General features: G+C 34.1%; 2 protein-coding genes across 2 annotated transcripts; one reads left to right on the top strand and one right to left on the bottom strand.

Annotated features, from left to right (window-relative positions):
• The first annotated feature begins 843 nt into the window (after nt 1–843).
• On the top strand, nt 844–8,476 carry LOC141337267 (peroxisomal membrane protein PMP34-like). The gene is made up of 9 exons (XM_073843057.1): nt 844–1,047; nt 1,155–1,215; nt 2,673–2,739; nt 4,120–4,268; nt 5,552–5,668; nt 6,141–6,286; nt 6,366–6,461; nt 6,574–6,656; nt 8,321–8,476. The coding sequence occupies exons 1-9, from the start codon at nt 976–978 to the stop codon at nt 8,466–8,468; spliced, it is 939 nt and encodes a 312-aa protein (XP_073699158.1). The 5' UTR covers nt 844–975; the 3' UTR covers nt 8,469–8,476.
• On the bottom strand, nt 2,646–17,702 carry LOC141337258 (decapping and exoribonuclease protein-like). The gene is made up of 7 exons (XM_073843044.1): nt 16,946–17,702; nt 14,370–14,596; nt 14,062–14,281; nt 12,949–13,084; nt 12,735–12,829; nt 12,326–12,495; nt 2,646–2,778 (listed from the first exon to the last, which is right to left on the bottom strand). Exons 1-6 carry the CDS (start codon nt 17,362–17,364, stop codon nt 12,366–12,368), a joined length of 1,227 nt encoding a protein of 408 aa, XP_073699145.1. The 5' UTR covers nt 17,365–17,702; the 3' UTR covers nt 2,646–2,778; nt 12,326–12,365.
• Between the last annotated feature and the right edge of the window lie 1,720 nt (nt 17,703–19,422).

Here is a 19,422-nt window from a genome sequence, read left to right as displayed (position 1 = left end):
GTATTTTTGGCTATTGCTACAAATATACCCCAGCGACTTAAGACTGGTTTTGTGGTCCAGGGTCACATATAGGAGATACTCAGATGTAAACAACAGCATTGACTGCACTGTTAATGTACAACTGTTGTTCTGCTAATTTATGCTGTTTAAACCACAGAAAAAACACGTGGAAGCTGCTAAATCATATAGAGAAGGACTTGGTAAGCAGGAAAGGGGACAATATTTTGACAAACTAAAGTTAATAGGTGGTAAAGATATGTACAAGCAGTATTAAGATATTAGCCTAATCTTTAACCTATCTGAGTGGAAATAATAAGAACAAACACGAATGTTATCAAGATTCTTGCTCTGGAAAATTCTGGTTCAGTTTGGCCGAACACAAATGCCTTTGTTCCTCAGACAGTTTTTTGCACTCCTCTCCTTGATTTGTTATAACTTTTGGCAGTCTATAGGCTACTCCAAATGTTTTTCCCGGTTCGACCGATTAGTACAGCCCAAAACATGACAATAACTGACCATTTTCAGCAGCAATAATCAGCAAAATATGCAAGTTTCGTTCAGCCTGGCGGTTCAACTCAAGTTCAAACTCGCGGGCACCGAAGTCCATTATATAGAGAGAAATCCTGAAATGTTTTCCTCAAATAACACCATTTCTTTACGACTGAATAAAGAAAGATATGAACATCTTGAATGACAAGGGGGTGAGTAAATTATCTGTACATTTTTGTTCTGAAAGTCAACTACTCCTTTAATGTCCGTGTAGCATCCGGTCGCTAGAGGCGGTGAAGTGCAGCGGCATCGAAAATTATTGCCACAAAGAAGCGATTGTTTTGAACACGGAAGTTGTGATACTATTTTCAGGACGTAATGAATATGGATTAGCCCTAGAATAATTCGTTGTGGCTGTCGCTAATGTGTGTAAAGTAAAGGCGCAGATATACGGTTTTTAGACTAAAGAGAGAGCGAGTAAGAGAGATGTCAGACAGCAGCAGCTCACTCGGCCTGCTGTCCTATGAAACACTGGTTCATGCTGTGGCAGGTGCAACGGTGAGCAAACACGAGCCAAAATAATTGCAGCCCATTTTGTTTCCCGTTAATGAAATATAATCCCTCAGTCAGGGATGTTTGTTAAACTATATTTTATTGCCTTGTAGGGCAGTGTTACAGCAATGACAGTGTTCTTCCCTTTGGACACAGCCAGGATCAGACTGCAGGGTGAGTATTCATGTTTTAAAGTCTCTTCTGCTCACCAAACCTGCATTTATTTGACCCAAAATACAGCACAAAATGTGAAATATTTTTACTATTTAAAATAACTGTTCTCTATTTGAATATATTTTAAAATGTAATTTATTCCTGTGATCAAAGCTGAATTTTCAGCATTATTACTGCAGTCTTCAGTGTCACATGATCCTTCAGAAATCATTCTAATATTCTGATTTGCTGCTCAAAAAACAGATGCAAAAGCCTCTTCTAAATTTTCATCTAAATGTTCCTTCAGAAAACACACTAAAATGCTGATTTGCTGTTCAAGAAACATTTTTATTATTATTATCAATATTTAAAACAGTTGGATACATTTTAAATTGAATTATATTTAAATTAAATGAATCAAAAGTGATGCTAAAGACATAATGTTACAAAAGATTTCTATTTCAAATAAGTGCTGTTCTTCTGAACTTTCTATTTATTAAAGAAACCTGAAATAAATGTACTCCGCTGTTTTCAAAATATCATATAAGACTGAAGACTGGAGTAATGATACTAAAAAAATTAGCTTTGAAATCACAGGAATAAACATATTCAATAAGAAAACAGTTAAATAAATAGTAAAATTACTTCGAAATTGCTATTTGCTGTACTTTGAATCAAATAAATGCAGGCTTGGTGAGCAGAAGAGACTTCTTTCAAACACATTAAAAATCTTACTGTTCAAAAACTTTTGACTGGTAGTGTAATTTGTGCTGTACTGTAAAATTTGTATTAAATGTAGTTTATTATTTTGTATGTATTTTACAGTTCAATTAATTCTAGAAAATGAATTAAATAGTAATGTCGTTATGCCAATTTTTAGTACAGTTTTTAAAACAACCTTTAAACATTTTGTCCAGTATCAGAAAAAAAAGTATTTATTAAAATGTATTGGTGAATGAAGATGTGGGAAGCCCTTCAAGTTTGTGCAATGCTGTGTGACAGATTGCATATTTCTCTCTAAATGATCAACAAGATCCAAACTTGGCTGAAAAACCTGTTCTACACAATCTACAGCGTGCCTTCTGTCATCTGATTGATAGTTTATACATTGTTAGCAAGTAAACAGCCTTTTAGTATGTAAAAACATCCTCCTTCAGGTCGTGTTTTATGTGGTTCATATAAACATCTCTAAAGATTTGTTAAGTAAATGTAATGTAAATCGATTCCTAATGCAGCATGTATTATACAAAGCATAAAACATTTTTATAAATATTTTGTCTAAAGACTTAATACATTGTTCTATTTTAAAATTGTATTACTTATTTCTTATCTTAGACTTTACAAGTTTGTGTAATAATGTTGCATGTAGTCTGTCAGTTGACAAGGTCATAGGTCATGGTTTTAGATGAAGCATAGCATGTCACACTGCAGGATGCATGGGAAAGTCTTGTCAATTTCACATTTGTCATTTGTTTCAGTGGATGAAAACCGCAAGTCCCAGTCCACCCCTGTCATTCTGGCGGAGATAGCGAAGGAGGAGGGCATGTGAGTTTTAGTTCAGCATGCACAACACATCATGAATTCCTAAGAGAAAACATAAGAGACATTCAAAACATCAGTGAATATGTTGTGTACAAATACTCCTAATTACTTATTACATTGCAAATACCACATACAGTCAAGCCTGAAATTATTCATACCCCTGGCAAATTTTGACTTAAAGTTACTTTTATTCAACCAGCAAGTTTTATTTTTGACCGGAAATGACACAGGCTTCTCCCAAAAGATAATAAGACGATGTACAAGAGGCATCATCGTGGAAAAAAAATATTTCTCAGCTTTTATTTACATTTGAACAAAAAGTGGCATTTCCAGAATTATTCATACCCTTTGCAAACTGTCACAGTCTATGGGAAAATCCAAAGTTCTATACCATTCCAAATAGTCCAAGCTGTTCTAAAGCATCCTAATTACCCTGATTCATTGGGAACAGCTGTTTTAATCAACTCAACAGGTGAAAAACAGAAGTTCTCTGATGTTGGTTTGTGGACAGTCATGGCTAAGACAAAGGAGCTCACTGAGGACCTGCGGCTGCACATTGTGGCTGCTCACAAGTCAGGAAAGGGCTGATGAATCTGAATGTTTAGCCGGTGGACCAGGGAACCTAATCACAGTAAACGGCACCATGAAAAAGGAGCAATACATCAAAATTCTCAACAACAACATCAGGCAGTCTGCAGAGAAACTTGGCCTTGGGCACCAGTGGACATTTCAGTACGACAACGACCCAAAACACACAGCAAAAGTGGTGAAGAAATGGTTTGCAAACAAAAACATTAACGATTTGCAGTGGCCCAGCCAGAGTCCTGACTAACATCCAATAGAGAATCTGTGGAGGGAGCTAAAGATCAGGGTGATGGAAAGGAGACCCTCCAACCTGAAGAATTAAAGATGAATGGACAAAGTACCAGTGGAGACATGCAAAAAGCTGGTCAGCAATTATAGGAAGCGTTTGATTGCTGTAATAGCCAAAAAAAGCCTTTTCTATTGATTATTGAGAAGGGTATGAATAATTTTGGACAAGCCACTTTTTGTTCAAATGTAAGTAAAAGAGGAGTAGTCATTTTTTCCACTGATGCCTCTTGTTCATCGTCTTATTATCTTTCGGGAGACATCTGTGTCATTTCTAATAAATAAAAAAACTTGCTGGTTGAATAAAAGTAACTTTAAGTCAGAATTTGCCAGGGGTATGAATAATTTTGGGCTTAACTGTATTCCAGATTGCGTATTAAGTGAACATGTGTCGGCACTACTGAACAATTTATATTACATATTGGGTTTGAAAGAAATGCAAATAGTGAAATGGATTTGAGTTGGCTACACCAGGCTGTTTATGTCATGATGCTGTTTTTGACTGTGTTTCAGATTGTCTCTGTATCGTGGCTGGTTTCCTGTCATTTCTAGCCTGTGCTGCTCTAACTTTGTGTACTTCTATACGTTTAACACACTGAAGAGAGTCATGGTCTCAGACCGGTCCAAGCCTGGCAAAGATTTGCTCATGGGCTTCATATCAGGTACTGAAATCATGAGCTGAATCTTCTTCACAATGTACGCTACCAGTCAAAAGTTTTTGAACAGTGAGATTTTTAATGTTTTTAAAGAAGTCTCTTCTGCTCACCAAGCCTGCATTTATTTGATCCGAAGTACAGCAAAAACGGTCAAATTTTGAAATGTTTTTTTACTATTTAAAATAACTGTTTTAAAATGTAATTTATTCCTGTGATTTCAAAGCTGAATTTTAGCATCATTACTTCAGTCTTCAGTGTCACATGATCCTTCAGAAATCATTCTAATATGCTGATTTGCTTCTCAAAGAGTTCAGATGCAAAAGCCTCTTCTAAATGCCATCTGAAATTTTCATCTAAAATGAGCATTTTTATCAGGCTGCTGTGTAGGTTTAGTATATTTTCCTTTAATGGCAATGTATAGGTCCTGACAAAAATGCTAATTTTAGAAGAATATTTCAGACTGCACTTAAAGGCTTTTGCATTTGAACTCTTCATTTATTGTTATTGTTGAAAACAGCGGAATATAATTTTTTTTCCTGGTTTCTTTGATGAATAGAAACATAAATATCTTTATCATCACTTTTGATCAATTTAAAGCATATTTGCTAAATAAAAGTATTAATTTCTATAATTTCTTTACCAAAAAAATAAATAAAAAAAATTACACTGACACACTGATCTTTGAATCTTTCTATTCATCAAAGAATCCTGAAAAAAAGTACTGTTTTAGTGTTTTATGCAACTGTTTTAAATATTGATAATAATAATAAAACATTTTCTTGAGCAACAAATCATTTTATTATATTGATGATAAAAATTCAGCTTTGAAATCACAGGAATAAATTACATTTAAAAAAATATTCAACTAGAAAACACTTACGTTAAATAGTAAAAAATATTTCAAAATGTTACTGTTTTTGCCGTACTTTGGATCGAATAAATGCAGGCTTGGTGAGCATATACTATATAATATTTTGAATGCCCTTTTATTTTTAAACTTTCAGTTCTTGTTTTAATTTTGGTTAAATTTTCAGCTTTAATTTTTATGTTCATTTCAATGAAAAATTTTATTGATTTGACTTTAAAATTTGACTTTTTGAAATTTTAGAACTAATTTTCCGTTTTTCATCTAATATTAATGAATTTTTTTTCAGTTTTGTTTTAAAAGTTTTAATTAATGAAATTAACCCTGCTTTATTCTTACTTTTATTTCGACATTGAAAAATACACAACTGCACATAATCAGTCTTTGAGATGAAAATGTCCATGTCTTGTTTTATGCCTTTTAGGGGCTGTTAATGTGCTCTTAACGACTCCCATGTGGGTGGTGAACACACGACTGAAACTCCAGGGGGCAAAGTTCAGGAACGAAGAGCTCCATCAGACCCACTATAAGGGCATATTTGGTCAGAACCGCTCACACACTCACTTATCTCATGAGGTATAAACTACAAATTTTAAATCGACATTTAATTTAAAATCGACAGAGCTTGAGGCAGGCGTCCTCCCAAATCTAGAAGCTGATCTGACTGGGATATTCTCACTCAGTTCAGTTATTTTTAGATTATTTCTGTAATTAAAAATAAGGAGTAATGGACTCTAGACTGTTAGATTTTTAGGCAAAATTTGGCAATAGTCTATCAGTGTAAGAGATCACACAGGAATTACTTTAAAACCATGCAGCTTTCTGTTGGTTAATGTAGCTTGAGACGTGAGTCACATGACCAACTTGAACCTGTTGCGAAGAAATCATGTGGATTACTATTGAAATGATTTAGAAATTCATCAATCTAAAGCAAATGTGACCACATCTTATTAAAATAATAGGTCTGTGTTGTCAGCAGTGAATCATATCACATTATTGTTTTCCTTTCAAAGATGCCTTCTCCCAGATAATAGCCAACGAGGGAGTGGGAACACTGTGGAACGGGACACTGCCGTCTCTCGTGCTAGTATTCAACCCTGCTGTGCAGTTTATGTTCTACGAGGCCATGAAGCGAAAAGCGGGACGTGGAGGCAGGAATGTGAGGGGCGAAAAACTTGCATGATGACTGGCATTTGTGAATTTATGCAATAACCAAAAAGTCTCATCTATATGTGCAGATATCAACGTTTGAAATCTTTCTCATTGGTGCCATCGCTAAAGCTATTGCAACATCTGGAACGTATCCTCTGCAAACGGTTCAGGCCATTCTGAGGGTAATGTGATCGCATTAAGATCGATAAAGCATTGCATTGTATTGTATAATACACTTGACAGATGTTGATGTAGTGTTTCTGAATATTGAATATTTCCCATTGCTTCCTCTAGTTTGGCCAGTATAAATCAGACGGTAAAGGTGGTCTAGTAGGCAGCCTGAGGAATGTGGTTTCTTTGCTAATGGACCGGATCAAGTAAGTCCATCTGAGTCACTGTAGATTAATGCTTGGTAATACTGGTTATCAACAAGGGTGATTATTATTAACCAAAACATTTTTGTCACTTAAATATTAACTGAAATATATGGAAGCCTGTTTCCACCACTGAATACACAATTGTGACTTTTTTTTCGACTTATGTCAGAATAGTTGCAATTTTGAAATCATATCAGTCTTTTCCCCTCAGAATTGGACAGTTGTAACTTGCGCATTTGCGTGAAAAAAAAAGTCAGAATTGCAAGTTTTTATCTCACACTTTATTTCTCGCAATTGTGTTTATATCAGGCAATTCTGAGAGAAAAAAGACAGAACTGAGAGATACAAACTTACATTTGTGAGAAAAAACTGATAATTGATAAACACAAAACTCAGAAATGTTTTTATCTTGCAATTCTGAAATCATATCAGTCTTTTTCCCCCTCAGAATTGTAAGTTTATGTCTCACAATTCTGAGAAAAAAAGTCAATTGCGAGATATATACTGGCATTTGCAAGAAAAATGGTCAGAATTGAGAGATACAAACTCGCATTTATTAGAAAAAAGTCAGAATTGCGAGATATAAACACTCACAGTTTATTTCTCGCAGTTGTGTTTATATCAGGCAATTCAGAAAGAAAAAGTCAGAATTGCGAAATATGAAGTTGCGAAAAAGTCACAATTGCAATTTTCATCTCGCAATTCAGACTTTGTTTATATTATGTAATTCTGAGAGAAAAAAAAGTCAGAACTAAGATACAAACTTACATTTTCAAGAAAAAACTTGCGAGAAACTCAGAAATGCTGTTTTTTTTTCTTGCAATTCTGACTTTGTCGCAAATGAGTTTATATCATGCAATTCTGAGAGAAAAAAGTCAGAACTGAGAGACAAACTCACATTTGTGAGAAAAAAGTCAATTGTGAGAAAAAGTCAGAATTGAGAGAAACAAACTCACATTTGTGAGAGAAAAAAGTCAGAATTGCGAGATACAAGCTGACAAAAAAGTCAGAATTGCAAGTTTTTGTCTTGCAATTCTAACTTTATTTCTCACAATTGTGAGTTTTTATCTCACATTTCTGACTTTATTTCTTGCATTTGTGAGTTTATATCATGTATTCTGAAAGAAAAAGTCAGAACTGAGAAATACAAACTCACATTTGCGAGAAAAAAGTCAAAATTGCGATATAAAAACTTGCAATTCTGACTTTTTTTGCAACTGTGTATCTCACAATTCTGACTTTTTTCACACAAATGTGAGTTTGTATCTCAGTTCTGACTCTTTTTATTTCTCGCAATTGTTTGTATCACGCAACTCTTAGAGAAAAAAGTCAGAATTGCGAGTTTGCATCACGCAGTTCTGAGAAAACGAGATAAAAAAAAGTCGCAGTAAACTTAAAAATAAAAATAAAATATTCAATAGCCCCCATTAAAAAAAAACAAAAAACTTATTTAGTTTAGTTTTTTTCTTCCCCACAAAGTACTATCAAATTTAATATCTTCCATTTAATGTCTACCAGCAATAATTTTAAGTCTTATTGGCCAGAATTGTATTATCAGTGCATCTCTATTTTAATTTTATTTTCACATCTGCTGTGTCGTTCTAGTTTCTATCTCTCAAACAAGGCTGAATTGTTTGGCTGATCTTGTGTCCTCTACGTGACAGGAAATACGGGCTGTTGGGTTTGTATAAAGGTCTAGAGGCGAAGCTGCTCCAGACTGTGCTGACGGCGGCCCTCATGTTCGTGGTGTATGAGAAGATCACAGCCGCCACATTCAAGCTCATGGGCATCCAGAAGAAGCTCAAGCACTGAGATATGGTTAGCCTTCACCACTGAGCCACGAACACTAACGAGTGACTAATGGATGACTACCTCTAACACACACCCTCAGGAGGAGCTCCACATATCCCATCAGCCATTGCTCCGTTAGCATGGGTTCATCTGGGTACAGTTTCAGTCTTCAGTCTTACCACAACATACACTGCTGCTAAAAAGTTTGGGATCAGTAAGATTTTAAATGACTTTTCTTATGCTCGTCAAGATTTTTATTTGATCAAAAATACAGAAAAAACTGTAATATTGTGAAATATTATTTCAATTTAAAATAACAGTTTTCTATGTGGACATATTTTAAAATGTAATTTATTCCTGTGATGCAAAGCTACATTTTCAGCATCATTACTGCAGTTTTCAATGTCACATGATCCTTCAGAAATGATTCTAATATGCTGATTTATTATCAATGTTGAAAACAGTTGTGCTGCTTAATATTATTTTGAAGCTGTGATACTTATTTTCAGGATTATTTAAGAACAGCATTTATTTAAAATAGACAAAGGTTTTCTAACAATATACACAGTAAAGTTGAATTCTTTCTGTTTTTAAAAGAAATCAATACTTTTATTCACCAAGGGTGTGTTAAACTGATAAAAAGTAATAGCATAGATTTACATTGTTAGAAAACATTTATATTTTGCATAAATGCTGTATACAAAAAATACTGTTTTCAACATTGATAATAAATCTGCATATTAGAATGATTTCTGAAGGATCGTGTCCCACTGAAGACAGCTGATGAAAATTCAGCTTTGCATCACAGGAATAAATTATATTTTAAAGTATATTCAAATAAAAAACATTATTTTATATTGTAATAAAATTTTGCAATATTACTGTTTTTTCTGTATTTTTAGGTTAAACTTTTTTATTGATGCTATTCAATCAGAGAGATACAAAAACAATTAAAATCCAACATAATAGTTTCAGTCTGTTAACAAAGGTAAAAGTTCGTCAATAAAATCGTCCTTACTCTCTGAGTCAAACGCAAAATTCAATTATGAATGCTAGCACCAAGAACAATAAAAAAAAGCGGAGAGAGAAGAGACTTAAAACAAGTCTGACAGATCCCAAACTTTTGAGCAGGTCAGTTTAAAGCAAAAAAAAGTACCTTTTAGTTTGTAACAATTATTTTAAAAAGTTTACATGGTCAAGTTTCCTTTAGCAGAGTCTTAATGGTTACTGATGCACATGCTCTTAAAGTATTAGTTTACTTCCAGAATAATAATTTTCATGATCATTTGCTCACCCCCATGTCATCCAAGATGTTCATGTCTTTCTTTCGAAAAGAAATGAGGGTTTTTGAGGAAAACTTTCCAGGAATTTTTCTCTTCTTCAATGGGGATCAGCAGGTTTGTAGTTAAAAAGTATATACATTTGTATCATTTTTTAGTAAATCACTGATCATTTTGCTAGATAAGATCCTTATTCTTCATCTGGGATCGTGTAGAGCCCTTTGAAGCTGCATTGAAACTGCAATTTGCACCTTCAACCCGTTGATCCCTATTGAAGTCCACTATATGGAGAAAAATCCTGAAATGTTTTCCTCAAAAACCTTCATTACTTTTCGACTGAAGAAAGAAAGACATGAACCTCTTGGATGACATGGGGTTGAATAAATTAACAGTTAACCCCCAAAAATCATGATTTTAGTTTAGTAAATTTCAACATGAAACATTTTCAATCAGTAACGCAAGTCGATTTTAGTCTGTTACTCACATAAAGCCATTGTATGACTTCAGAAAATGTTTCATGTAGCTGATAAGTTTTACGTGTTACTTTGGTATGGTATACTTTTACTATAAAGAGAGAGCAGGGTGAACATTGTTTAGAAAATCGTGTTTGAAAGAAGAAAGTCAGTCGTATGGGTTTGTAAACAAGGGTAAGTAAATTACGGAATGTTCATTTTTGAACGAAATGTAGAATTTGGTGTTCAGTCAGAAACTGGAATGTGTATGACGGTTTGGATCCGTCATCTATATAGAGTTGCGAACAATACAGTAGAGCCTTATAAGTGATGTGCTGCTATGTCATGTGACAAACCAGGTGATGATCTCTAGAAACAAATTTAACATCAATAATATACAAGGAGAAACTCTGGAGCGGATCAGTGCTTTGGCATATCCTCTCTGGTCCTTATTCTCAAAGTTTACTTTTGTACAATGAACAATTTTGCCGCCACTTGATGTCCAATATAAAATATGGGTCCTGGAGTAAAACCGGTTGAGAACCACCAATGTAGAGGATGTTTTTCCTATATACCCTCTTAAAAATAAGGCTGCTTCAGATGCCATAGAAGAACCATTTTTGGTTTCACAAGGAATCATTCAGTCAAAGGATCTTTGAAGAACCATCTCTTTCTTACCTTTGTGATGAAAGAAGGTTCTTTAAAGGTTCTTCAGATGGTAAAGGTTCTTTATGGAATCATTTAGACAAAAAAGCTTCTTCTATGGCATCGTGAAGCACCTTTATTTTTAAGAGTAGTTGCGTTTTTACATCTCTCCCAGTTTCAATGTTTTGAGAGTTCAAACAGTTTAGTTGAGCATGAGTATTGTTCAGTCACTTCATGAAAGGCATTTGAAAATGCACGGCTTGAGGTCAAAGTGAATTTATTCACACACTTGCCTTAAATTATGCTATTTTGGAGAGTTTACTGAAGTCTTACCTGCTGTGTATCAATGAAACTGGTTTGTCTTGTGGACCATTAAGATATTAAAAACTCAAACAGTTTACATAGAGATTGCAACTAAGGACTTTGTACTTAAGTTTCTTTATTTCAGAATTTATAGCACATATTTTGTACTTTCATTTGTATAACCTCTGTTATTTAACTGTACTCTACTCTTATATTGAAATAATTTTAAGTGAATTTTTATAAAAGCTATGAAAGGAATCCTGTCGGGAATAACTTTTGTGAGTTGATATAACACATCTTAACATTAAAGTACAGAGTCCTGCAACTGATGTAAAATATTACATATTTTAGTAATTGGTTGCCTTGTTGTAGCCATGATTGACCTTAATGAAAAGAGGGAATGAGGATCTAATTTCACTGAAATTAAGAAAAGATTAATAAACTAAAAGTTACATTTTATAGAACCGTTAAAAACTAAATCTGACTTTATGGACATTTCCTTTTTTTTGCTAAATGTTTCAAGGACACTTTAAAAGGATAGTTCACCCAGACATGAAAATTGTCATTAATTACTCACCCTCATGTTTCAAATCCGTAAGACCTTTGTTCATCTTCGGAACAGAAATTAAGATATTTTTGATGAAATTCAAGAGCTTTCTGACCCTGCATAGACAGCAACGCAACTGAAATGTTCCCATGCGTGTCTGAGCAGGTTGTACTCTCGCTAATGGCAGACGATAGTGACTTGGAGGAGAAGAATTGTTAAAGTCGTTATTTTTGTTTTCTTTGCACATGAAAAGTTCTCGTAGCTTTGAACCTTGAACGTGCAAGTTATGTGTCTGTCTATGCAGGGCCAGAAAGCTCTCGGATTTCACCAAAAATATCTTTATTTGTATTCTGAAGCCGAACGAAGGTCTTACGAGTTTGGAACAACATGAGGGTGAATAATTATTGACAGAATTTTCTCTTTTTTTTGGGAGAACTAACCCTTTAAAGTCATCATTACAACAAAGGATAAAATTCCAATATATTTCAAATGATGATATAATAATATATATATAAAAAAGTGTACATGGACATCAAGGCCACAAACTTAATTCAGAGCATCCAGAGTAAACACAAGCAATGGCAAGTTGTGCACAGCACATTAATAGTACAGTATGTACATGGTTCATAAACTAATCAAAAATGTCCTCACGTCCTGCCTGATGTACAGCATATGGTCTGCACTCAGTATGTCAGTGGTGAGATGAATGATGGCTCTTCATGTCCTTGATGTACCAGTCTGGTAAAAAGGTGTACTGAGAGTCTCTGTGGACGGTGTAGGACACATCTCTGTGTGGATCCCATCTGAACAGGTACACCAGTCTGAAAAAAACATCGCACTGCATTAGACCTGCCACAATCTCTGATGAGATGGTAGATGTTTGGTATTAAAACAATTGGATTTTACTTGTGTAATCAGACATATATTCAATAAAATGATTACAACAGCCAATGTTCTTCTTTTCCAACATGCACTGATAAATTGTTCAAAACAAGGTCTTGACAGTATATTAAGAAAGTGAACAGGGACTATTTTAATCAAAATGATCTAACAGTCTTACCTTGGGTCGTCCTCTTTGACGACTGATTTGACGAAGGACAAGAAATCACTGCAGAAATTCATACAGACAGTTGGCTTCCAGCAGTTATACTCATTCTAGAAAAAGAAAAAAGAAAAATGAAAACATCACAGCTCTATTCCAGACAACAGTGAACCAACAAGGAACCTGTGTATAGCTAATTTAACTTCTTAATATGTGGTTACATAGAATAAACCTTGATGAGTTGTGATATTTTCGAAGTCTGGAAGGTCTCAACAGACACCACTACCCCATCATGGTCTCGAAACCCAGCGACTATCTGAGGCACTCCAGGAAGAAACGACTGCGCCCACCATTTCAGCAGCTTGTACCTACAAGAGATACATACACATGTGTAGATAAGAGGCTGGCTGTTGTTTTAACGTTTACTTTATTAACTAACATCCCATAAATTTACACAACCCTTGATAAAAATATAGTGTTAATATTCTTCGAAACAATGGGGAATTTGCGTTTGAATGATATGAGGTAAGTGCTGATTGTTTGGTTGACCTGTTCACACCAAGATGAATGTTCAGTGTAGAACAAATAAATAGCATTCATATAAATGAATTCTTCACCAAAAAGGGAAGAATCTGTCATTTACAGTTGTTCCAACCCTTTATGAGTTTCTTTCTTCTGCTGAACACAAAAGAAGATATTTTCAGAAATGTTGGTAACCAAGCAACTGCCGGTAGCCATTGACTGCTACAGTATGGGAAAAATTCTATGGAAGTCAATGGCTGATATCAGCTGTTCATTAAATTATGTCAACTATGACCATTTCCATTTTTGGATGAACTATCTCTTGAATACAGTATGCTACAAAAGTGAGTGCACCCCACACATTTCAGCAACCATTTTAGTATATCTTCTCAAGGGACGATACTATAGAAATGAAATTTGGGTATATTTTAGAGTAGTCAATGTGCAGCTTGCAGACTTACTGTCCTCTGAAAATAACTCAACATACAGCCATTATTGTCAAAATACCTGGCAACAAATGTGAGTACACCCTAAGTGAACAATATTTTGTAGCAGCAAACTACTCTAAAATATATCCAAGTTTCATTTCTATAGTATTGTCCCTTGAGAAGATATACTAAAATGGTTGCTGAAATGTGAGGGGTGTACTCACTTTTGTGAGATACTGTACATATAGTACCGTATATGTTAAGACCGACACAACAGCAGTATTTCTGTTTTTTTTTTTTTTTTTTATAGTGCCACTTTGCACTTTCTTTCAACCAACCTGCTGTTTTTTTTGCAAAAACTCTGACCACATTTTCCTCAACATTGATAGTTTCACCTGTGGAAGTTGCTTCGTTGTTTCGGGGTGCAGATCTCTGCGGAGGTCTTGAGCTCCACATAGCATCCCGGCGCTGGAGGAGCATCGGGTTCTTTGACCCGGCAGTCCACCTCTCCAGAAAAGAGAAGCTTATGATCAGCCAAACGCGTCTGAACCACCGTACAGAACGCTTCATTGGTGTTCACGACGCCCCCTGAGTCTGGAGTCCCATCCACATTATCTAAAAAGAAAGGAAAACAGTCGATAAGTGGTGAGATCTGTCACTATCATCAGTCTGATAGTAGTATAAAATACTAGATGTCCCAAACCTGCGCACATGTACTGCTCAAACTTGTAGCCCCAGTACATCATCTCCTCCTGGCGCTCGGAGCGGCTCTCTCGGTTCACTCTGGCAGCCTCCGTTTCCACCTCACTGATGTAGATGGTGCCTCTGAACTTGGATGCAGCTAGCATCCATCCCTCTTGAGTCTCGTATGGGGTGGTCAGCACTTTGGTTAGGTGTCCTCTCCATGTCACAAAGTCCACTCCTAGAGCACTGCAAACACACTCAATAACTCAACAGAGAACAAGCAATAACTGACAGAAACTTTCAAGCAACATTTATTTATGCATGCATGTTTGTATGTATGCATTTATATATTATTTATGTTTTTAAGTTTAGTTAACTATAAAAAGTTGTATAGACTCACAATTCAGACTTTTTTTCTCAGAATTACATATACACTCGCAATTTTTAATTTTTTTCTCAGAATTACCAGTTTGTATCTTACAATTTTGACTTTCACACAAAACATTCCGAGAAAAAATCAGAACTGAAGAGTTTTTATCTTGTAATTCTGACTTTATTTCTCACAATTGTGAGTTTATTCCTAAGAAAAGTCCAAATTGAGTTTATATCTTAAAATTCTGAGAAAAAAGTCTGAATTGTGTTTCTATCACAAAATTCTGAGAGAAAGTCTGAATTACGAGTTTATATCTTGCAATTCTGAGAAAAAAAAGTCAGAGTTGCGAAAAAGAAAGTCAGAATTGTGAGTTTTTATCTTGTAATTCTGACTTTATTTCTCACAACTGTTAGTTGATATCACATTCCTGAGAAAAAAGTCGGAATTGAGTTTACATCTTGAAATTCTGAGAAAAAAGTCTGAATTATGAGATTATATCTTGCAATTCTGACTTTATTTATAATAATTGTTTATGACACACATATCACACAAATTTCAGAATTTCAGATTTAAGAGTTTATTTTACACAATTCTGACTTTGTTTCTCACAATTGTGAGTTTATATTTCACATTTCAGAGAAAAAAGTCAGAATTGTGAGTTTATGACGCAATTCTGAAAATAAAGAATTTAGTTTTTATCTTGTAATTCTCACTTTATTTCTCACAACAGAGTTGATATCACACATTTCAGAGAAAAAAGTCAGAACTGTGAGTTTATATTACATAATTCTGAGAGAAAAAAAAGTCAGAATTGTGAGTTTTTATCTTGTAATTTTAAGAAAAAAGTCAGAATTGTGAGTTTATATGTGACCTTGGACCACAAAACCAGTCTTAAGTCGCTGGGGTATATTTGTAGCAATAGCCAAAAATACATTGTATGGGTCAAAATTATTGATTTTTCTTTTATGTCAAAAATCATTAGTAAATTAAGTAAAGATCATGTTCCATGAAGATTTTTTGTAAAATTCCTACTGTAAACCTATCAAAATGTCATTTTTGATTACTAATATGCATTGCTAAGAACTTAATTTGGACAACTTTAAAGGTGTTTTTCTCAGTATTTAGATTTTTTGCACCCTTAGATTTCAGATTTTCAAATAGATGTATCTCAGCCAAATATTGTCCTATCCTAACAAACCATACATCAATAGAAAGCTTATTTATTAAGCTTTCATATAATGTATATATCTCAGTTTTGTAAAATTTAACCTTATGACTGGTTTTGTGGTCCAGGGTCACATATTACACAATTCTGAGCAAAAAAGTCAGAATTGTGAGTTTTTATCTTGTAATTTTAAGAAAAAAGTCAGAATTGTGAGTTTATGATGCAATTCTGAAAATAAAGAATTGTGAGTTTTTATCTTGTAATTCTCACTTCATTTCTCACAACAGAGTTGATATCACACATTTCAGAGAAAAAAGTCAGAACTGTGAGTTTATATTACATAATTCTGAGAGAAAAAAAAGTCAGAATTGTGAGTTTTTATCTTGTAATTTTAAGAAAAAAGTCAGAATTGTGAGTTTATGACGCAATTCTGAAAATAAAGAATTGTGAGTTTTTATCTTGTAATTCTCACTTCATTTCTCACAACAGAGTTGATATCACACATTTCAGAGAAAAAAGTCAGAATTGTGAGTTTATATTACATAATTCTAAGAGAAAAAAAGAATTGTAAGTTGCAATAACATTTTTAAATTTTGATATAGTGTATTATTGTTATTTAATTATTATTTAAATTATTAATATCCATTTTCATTTCAGTTTTAATTATTATTTCTCAGAAAAAAATGGTAACAATTCCGCTTTACTGCTTATTTTAAAAATTTTAAACATGTCCTATTGAATATGCAGAAACATGCTGGAGGAAAACACCCAAAGCAGGAAATTATATAAAGCACCATGATCAGTAAGATGTTTTTTGGCAAAGTATTAGATAATTTGTTTATTTTTTATGAAATGGCAAGGTTAGTTCAGGTTGAAATATGTCACATGGTGGATGGTGCGACCTCAAAAAACAAAAAACTAATATTTATAAACTAATAATTTTAGTACTCTCTATAAAAAGAAGCCTTTGTTTAGGTCTGTTATTAATTATACTTTACTGGTATTTCATTGTAAAAAATATATATTTCTTTATAGACAAACAGAATGTGTCTCTCACCTGGATGAGGGGGTTTGGTCCCTGGTTTGAATCTTGTCTCTGTTGACCAGAATCCACTGCAGCAAATGATCAAGCCTCTCTTTCACGCTGTCATCTCTTTTTACGAAGCGGCTGGTGTATCCATCCCTTAAATTAAAATCTGGACTTTTTCTGGGCTGCACATAATATCGCATCTGCCTCTGATCGTTGAAGAAGTTCCGTTGAGAGTCCAGAGAGAAGAAGCCCACCTCCACAGGCTGCTTGTAGAGCGGGAAGTTTCTCTCATACATCTGTCTGTGAGCGCCCAGAGTCTCAGGTGATCTTTGCTGGCTTTCATCTGATGGTCTATGGCGTTTATTCGTGTTATAATCACTGCCGGAGTCTGTACACCTTTTATAAACAGACTCCTGATGGTGGTCTCTGTGGTAACGTTGAGCCATTGCGTGTGTTTAGTGGCGTACGAGTTAAACCCTTTGCTGATTGTAGCATTAGCAAATATATTTAGCTAATACGTGTTTAGCTAATAAATTACTGCATTAAAGAATAAACACAGTGACGGTAATTTGTTAGTGCAGACTAGATAACACACCAGGCTATGTGATAGCAACACCACTCCCATTAGCTGACATGACTTTCTCAAGAAATATTAATCAATAAAAATAATTATCCACAAGGAATTATTAATATGTAACGTTACAAAAACTGAACGTGGTCTAACATTAGGATTAAACTAATATCTCATTCAAATAGCGTATACTGTTAGCTGATCAAGCGTGTAAACAACCGCCATGAAAATACACTTTCACAATAAAAGCCTCTAACGTTACATTCAAACTTCAAAATAAAAGTAACAATCCATTGCATGGTAAATTATAAAATCGGCATTAAATGAAAACTCTCCCTGGCTGTTTTTAAATTCAAGTTAATAATTTTATTGTGAATTATATATATATATATATATATATATATATATTAGTGGTGGGCCGTTATCGGCGTTAACGTGCTGCGTTAACGTGAAACTCTTATCGCGCGATAAAAAAAATATCGCCGTTAATCTATTCTCAAATTTGGGTTGGGAGCTGGGTCTAAACTACGCAAGCTATGATGACTTTCACCTTGATAGTTTAACGCGGATGTATACCGAAGACTATAGGATATGGTCGCGCGTTAGTCTCCTCCGCCAAAACACAGACGGGATCGCGTCGTCCTCCATTCATAAAAACCGAATCTACTATAGCGAAATGCCACGTAAATTCGTCGTTTTTTGGATTCATAAATCAAATGTTGGTCAGTCACTTAATTCAAATCGCGATATGGACTAGTGTATGTGAAAACTGAAATGCAAAAAGACCGTTTTAATATGAATCCGATATGTTCCGTTTGCCTAGCTGTATGTATGCATTGCGGAGACGAGCTTTTACTACACGCATACTGAAACACACGTGACGCTCCCGGTAATTTTTGGCATTTTCATCTCACATGAACAGATAAACTCAATCTCCCAAACTGCTGTGAGTGTCACTTTTACCGTTTCATTTGAGAAAACGAGCATCATATCATACTGTATGACACAGAAACTTCACGGCAACCTGTCAAAATAAAAGTACGGTGTAACATGTAATGGGCTGGGTAAGTGTTGACGTTAAAAAAAAAAACACAATCTAATAGGGAGAAAAAATAATTTCATTGTTAGTTAGTTAGTAAACACAAGTACATCTAATTGAACATAATTTATTTTCATCAACAAATTATCATAGAACAGCTTTATGAGCTTTATGATTCATTCTCAAAGACTTTAAGTCATTATTTGGGTAGCACACATATTCTGAATGCCTTCAGCAGAATTCAAATTAGCCATTTTAATCTAGATTAATTCCAAGATTTAATCTAGATTAATCTAGATTAAAAAAATTAATCTATGCCTACCCCTAATATATATATATATATACATACATACAGTTCAGACCAAAAGTTTGGACACACTTTCTCATTCAAATGAATGAAAAGGTGTGTCCAAACTTTTGGTCTGTACTGTATATTTTTCTGTTTATTAAAGTTTTTACTCTACATTTGTGCAGTTTTCAGTGGGTTAGTGATATTTTTTTAAATATCTGTATAAATTAATAAATAAATATTTTTAAAATGGGTTTTTATACACAAAAATGCTTTTTTATGTAAAATTCACTTTATAAAAGACCCACATTTCTAACTTTAATTTATGGGGATAACATGGATAATTTCACATGGTTTAATGTAAGATTTTTGCCCATCTTTTGGAAAATCCAGTTTTAAAAGTAAAAAAAAAAAAACAACTACAAATAACTTTTAGCAGTAGGTGGCTGCAGAGCTCCACTATTTGCTATTTGACCACCTGAAAGATTTTTTTTTTTCACAAGTTTTTTCAGTTGAATTCATATCTACAGTATTAATACATTCTCTAACTATTTATCTAATGATTAAAGATGTCAGGTTTGGACAACTGTCATGTATAGAAGCCC

The sequence above is a fragment of the Garra rufa genome, chromosome 1 (assembly GCF_049309525.1).
Source record: "Garra rufa chromosome 1, GarRuf1.0, whole genome shotgun sequence".
NCBI classification, from domain to species: Eukaryota; Metazoa; Chordata; class Actinopteri; order Cypriniformes; family Cyprinidae; genus Garra; species Garra rufa.
This window is presented reverse-complemented; position numbering and strand designations above follow the sequence as displayed.